This window comes from Nycticebus coucang, chromosome 2, assembly GCF_027406575.1.
Source record: "Nycticebus coucang isolate mNycCou1 chromosome 2, mNycCou1.pri, whole genome shotgun sequence".
In the NCBI taxonomy this organism is placed as follows: Eukaryota; Metazoa; Chordata; class Mammalia; order Primates; family Lorisidae; genus Nycticebus; species Nycticebus coucang.
Window position 1 is genome coordinate 81082654 of NC_069781.1, and position 6000 is coordinate 81088653.

A 6000-nucleotide genomic window follows, 5' to 3' on the forward strand; every position below is an offset into this window, starting at 1 on the left:
GTGCACTGTGTATAGTTCATATGGAGAAAGTATTCACTCCGCACTTGGCACTCTGATGGGGGCTGTGAGGGACACAGTAGTGGACCAGCCCTGGGCCCTTCTCAACTGCTGGACATCTCCAACAAGAGCCAGCAGTTGCAGACTCAGGAGCAACTGCGCCCTAAGGGTGGGACAGGTAAAGTGCTGTGGAAGTTTGACAAACTAGCACGGGTCTCTGAAGCTTTCTATTTAAGCCACCAAGTGTTTACAGACAAGTTTCTTCCTGGAGGCTCCCCATGTGACTCCTGTTTGGTTCTTGCCCCTTGCCCATCTCACAGAAGACACAATAAACACTATTTACTGACTGTACTGGTACCATTAGTTACAAAACAGTGTACTTGAATTTTGATCAATCGGGAACACATTTAGAGAAGCTTTTGTGCTCACTATAATTGTGTGCTAGAAAGATCTGTCTTGAGATTCTTAAATTGTGTTACTTAAGCATTTACCTTAGACCTTTGTGGGTCCACCACCACCATCAAACCTACTCATGTGAGCTCCTTTTCTTCCTCCAAAGCCAGTCAAATGGTTAATCTAACAGGCCTTTCATCCTCTTACTAGAAACACAGCACTTTTGCCAAGAGTGTGTTGTGTAAGATTCCCTTCAATGTCTACACATGGCACCTGAACAGAAGGTAAGTGACTTCCACAGAAGGCCTTAAAGCTGAAAAGAATGTTCTTCAAGAAGAAAGTGCCAAGTGCACACCTGGGGATGGGCACTCCAAAGGAAAAGGCAAGGTGGCTCTAGGTCTCTGGTGTATACATGTATATTAGCCTCTGTGTAATAGTTATTACTACTATTATTAATAATTAAAATAATTTATGTAGTGTTCATGCCAAATTGCTAAGATAGGAATTATTGTGATCTGCAATTTGTCAAGGAAGGAATATGCAATTTGACCAAGGTTATATTCCTAGTAAAATGCAGAGCCAGGATTCAAGCCAGACTCCAAAGTTCTTTCCCTTTAGTGGAATGGATGATTTAATGAATGAATGATTGGTGAAATCACCGCAGTGGGCATGAGCTGAATTTCCACCAGGAGTTGGCCTGATTGTTGATGTTCTGAAATGTTTATGCTTTCCACTCAAGTATTGGCATGAATTATTATCTAAATTCAAGGTAATTTATTTGACAGTTATAGACCACAAGAATCTATTAAATTCATGAGGTAACCTAGATGATACCTCATTCCTATAGTTCCAGCACTTTGGGAGGTTGAGCTGGGTAGATAACTTAAGGCCAGGAATTCAAGACCAGCCTAGGCAGCATAGAAAGACCCTGTCAAAATAAATAAATAAATAAATAAATAAATAAATAAAAAAGGCGGCGCCTGTGGCTCAAGGAGTAGGGCACCGGCCCCATATGCCGGAGGTGGTGGGTTCAAACCCAGCCCCGGCCAAAAACCGCAAGAAAAAAAGAAAAAAATTAGCTGAGTGTGGTGGCACATGCCTATAGTCTCAGTTACTCTGGAGGCTGAGGCAGGAGGATCAATTGAGCCTAGGAGTTCAAGGCTGCAGTGACCTATGATAACACCAGCCTATAACCACTCTAGCTTGGGTGATAGAGCAAGGCCCTAACTCAAAAAAAGCAAAAGAATTCATGAGATTACTTCTTAACTAAGTATTTTAATGAAGAAGGAAGTATCATCAATGAATTAACAAATATTTGGTCTTTGAATTTTTTTTTTTTTTTTTAAGACAGAGTCTCACTCTGTTGCCCTGGGTAGAGTGCTGTGGCATCGTAGCTCACAGCAACCTCAAACTCTTTGGCTCAAGTGATCCTCTTGCCTCAGCTTCCCAAGTAGCTGGAACCATAAATGGTGGCCTTAATACCCAATTATTTTTTAGAGACAGGGTCTTTCTCAGGCTGGTCTCGAACTCCTGAACTTAAAAGATCTACTGGTCTTTGAATATTGATACATAGGTATCAATGAATTCAAACATGAATTTATGGCAAGCTGGAATTCAGATGTTCTCAATTGCTCATTTCAGCTAATTGTTTTTTAATTCAAGGGTTGACAATTTGTAGTAACACAGAGCATAGTTAAGCTCCCTGCAATCTCATTTCACTGACCATGGGGTATGTGGGCTGAAAGGTGAGCACCAGGAGGCCCTGGAAAGACAAGAGGGATGGAGGTGATCCATACCTCGGAAGCCAGTGTTTGAATGATGAGGAGTAATGTATGGTTATTATTTAAAATTCTCTCATTTTTCTTCCTCTTATTCTGGCTGCTTTACAGTCCCAGGTGTATTTTGTTATTTTTATGGCTGGTAACTACACAGCTAAAATTTATATCACCATTAAGGACTTACACATGGTGCTGTAAGGTGTGTGAAGAAGGCATTGGTGTTGTCATTTACAAAGGCTGTGAGAGACTAGTCCTGCAAGCCTGGCCTTGACTCCAAACTCAGTGTTTCCGTAGAGCCCCAGGGTGTTAAGGTAAAAGAGCTGCTCTACCCTCACTTGGAGACTGTTACCTGACTTGGAGGAATGTTCCTAAAGCCTTGGAGTTTCCGCAGCCTCATGGAAATCAGCTCACGAGAGTTTGCATTGAAACCCAGTGATTTCTGTGCTAGATACTTAATTTTTGGTATTTCCTGCTGGAGCTCTGCTTGGGTGGAGTTCCCTTTGGAAGCACCAGAGTTTTCCTGTTTGTGCAGTTGATTTTCAAAACCTTAAATAAACTCTGTTATGTGTTCAGAATAATAACAACTCAGCTATTTATTAAGCACCTACTATGATCCTGGCACTGTTCATAGCAGCTGGGGATACAACAGTGACCTCAGCAGACCCCTGCTCACAAAGAGCTCTCAGCTGGGTCCAGGACACAGATTAGTAAACAGGCATTTGCCTTCCACGTGGTAAGTGCCATGAAGGACAAAGTACAGGGTGTTGGGGACAGGAGGTGGGGTGCAAATAGCAGGCAGTGAACCCAAGCTCGGGAGTGGCAGGGCTTGAAGTGGGGTGGGGTGGGTATAGTGTGCCAGGAGAGATTTCCCAGAGCCACAGACAGTCAAACTTCATGCTAGATAGATATAAGAATGAAGAATTTTTGTAGAATCTGTTCTCTATTATCTGCAAGTAGATTATTCCAGTAATTTGCAAGAAAACTTTTTTTCAAATGTTTTTCCAGTGGCTGGAACATCTCAATGGTCTCCATTTATACTGCACGTTGTGTGGTGGCACTAAATCTCTGGAAGGCAGAGACACCAGACCAGAGAGCCCGTTTGCAGGACGGTTTGGGACTGGGAAAATCATTGCATTTCCTGCTTGGGAGAGGGAGAAGGGAGAAGCAGACAAGAAAAGTGATGTGACTCCCAGCTTGCAGCAGTTCAGATCTTTTTAGGGAACGGCATTATTTCAATGGAAGTATATTTTCAGGACGTCAAGCAGGCCCATCTCTGTTCAAATTCCACGAGGCAACAAAACACATTCCAGAGCCACCAGATGTAAATGATTTGTGGATTATTCTCTTTCTAGATTCTCCTTGCTATTGTTCCCATCCGTTAGTGCGAATGATAAACACTGACTTCTTGCCAGAAGAAAATGAGGCGTGGGGATGAAGAATGATACCAGGGCTTCTGTGTGTCTGGACAATTCGTGTTCCCTGTTATTACACTTGGATCTACTTTCAATCTCTTGCTCTGGCAATAAAATGCTTATTTAATTTAAAAATCTAGTTTATTGAGGTATAATTTACATATAATAAGCTCACCTATTTAAAGTATATAGTCCTAAGAGTTTTGACAACCGTGTACACCAGTGTAAACACCTCCATAATGAAGACACAAAACACTTTCAACTTCCAAAAGTTCCCTTAGGCCTTTGCAGTTCTTCCCACTCTGGGCCCACCCAACTACAGACATGCTTTCTGTCACTGTAAACTAATTTTGCCTGTTCTAGAATTTCTAATAAATGGAATCATACCATGTGTCTTTTCTGTCTGGCTTTTTTTGCTCAGGATAACGTTTTTGAGATAATCCTTATTGCTAGTATCATAGTTCATTCCTTTTTATTTAAAATGTTGATTTTTGAAGTAGTAAACAATTGTTCAATTGCTCAGCAAGATAAGCAGATCCAGGAAGTCCCTCTGGTCTAAAAATTCTATCAACTTGCCCAGGAAATGAAGACCTGAGAATTTCATCAGGTTGGTACAGATCACATTGAAGAAGCAGCCGAGCACATGAATTTCTGAGCTCCAGGAGCCCAGGAGGACAGACAGGGATGAAGGGCTGGTGAGTGATGGAATATATTACACAGGATGACAGGGCTATTTGTTCAGTTCTGTTATGAGCTCAGCAAAATGTGACAATCCTGGGAAGTATAAATATATATTGCTATATTTATATGTGTGTTTGTCTCGGGAGGCCTGGTGGGGAGTGGCGGGTGGAAGAGTGGGTTTCCCGAAGGATCTGGGTTGGCGGAGATACCTGGGCAGAGCACAGTATGACCCAGGCCATGTCGATGCCTAGTCAATAGGTACAAATTACAATGAGAGTTAATATTCTTGAGCACTTACTAGATGTGAGGTGCTGTGCTCTGTTTCTTACATGGCTTGTTTCAGTTAACCTGTCCCTGTGCCCCCTGTCACCACATCTAGTGCTCTGCCCACATCCCCTTGCATATTACCCCACACTCTCATGACATTATTCTACGCTCCCAGCAGCCAGCACTGTGGCTCTGTGTTGAAGGACAGTTCTCGAACTACTGGCACCACTTCGTTTCTCAACCCAGAAAGCAGAAGTACCTGGAACTTTACCTGTGTCTAACAGGTGCAGGGGACAGATGCTCCCAGCTTCTTGTGTGCCCTGTTTCCCACATGCTTCTCTGTGGGACTTTGCTTGATCCTCAACCTTGCTTGAGGTTGGGGCTTCCCATCCCAGCTCCATTCCTTACCTCAGTACCAGTTTTCTTTCTTCTTTTCTTTTTTTTTTAAGTTTTTTTGGCAATTTTTTTTCTTTTTGAGATAGAGTCTTACTCTGTTGCCCTGAGTAAAGTGTCGTGGTGCCATAGCTCACAGCAACCTCAAACTCTTGGGCTTAAGTGATCTGCTTGCTTTAACCTTCCTGGGATGCCCAGGAATCTCTCAAAGACCACACCGCCAGACAAGTCGTATTTAAAGAGGAGTCCTCCATCCGGAGGGAGGGGGGTGGGGCCTTGGTGTGTGTCACACTTTATGGGGGCAAGACATGATTGCAAGAGGGACTTTACCTAACAATTGCAATCAGTGTAACTGGCTTATTGTATCCTCAATGAATCCCCAACAATGAAAAAAAAAAAAAAAAAAGAGGAATCCTGTTATGGAAGAGCCAGCCAGCGACTGCCTCAGTCTCCCACCGTGGGGTTTTGGGGAGCAGCTCTGAGTTGTCTGTGGCTCTAGTTTTTATAGGGCAAAACTTTTCGGGGGGGGGCAAGTAAGTGTTATTACATAAGTGAAAATAGCAGTTAAAGGGGTAGAGGGAATCACGAGGGTAGGGTGGTTAGTCATTTTACACAATGCTACGATGACGAAAGCAATTAGTGATTTTTCTTCCTTACAAAATAGGTACAAACCACAATGTCATAGAGGGAAATGCAGGGAGGGGAACTTACAGGTAAGGGTTGTAAAGGGCATGATCATAAAAAGCTATAATCACTAGGGCAATAATCACAAGTAAAGGCATTTACAGTTACACAATGTGAGGGCAAACAAGAGGAATTAGTTTTGAATTTAAAAGGGAGTAAATAGTAAAATGGAGTCAAGCTTATTCTTTTAACATTTCAACATCATATATGGATGGTATGAAGACCGCCTTAACATAATCACAAGGGCTGTTGTCATGAGGGTAGTGACTTTTTCTTTTTTTTTTAGAGGCAGAGTCTCACTTTGTCACCCTTGGTAGAGTGCCATGGCATCACAGCTCACAGCAACCAGCTCTTGGGTTTAGGCAATTCTCTTGCCTCAGCCTCCCGAATAGCTG

At 42.7% G+C, this 6000-nt stretch overlaps 1 protein-coding gene across 1 annotated transcript in view; it reads left to right on the forward strand.

Annotated features, from left to right (window-relative positions):
- Window positions 1–3468, forward strand: part of LOC128597355 (uncharacterized) — a 63543-nt gene extending 60075 nt beyond the window's left edge. Inside the window, exons 5-6 of the mRNA XM_053607685.1 lie at window positions 601–674; window positions 3174–3468. Coding sequence (XP_053463660.1) covers window positions 601–674; window positions 3174–3354 — 255 coding nt within the window. The 3' untranslated portion in view covers window positions 3355–3468. The remainder of the gene's footprint in view (window positions 1–600; window positions 675–3173) is intronic.
- Window positions 3469–6000: the final 2532 nt, after the last annotated feature.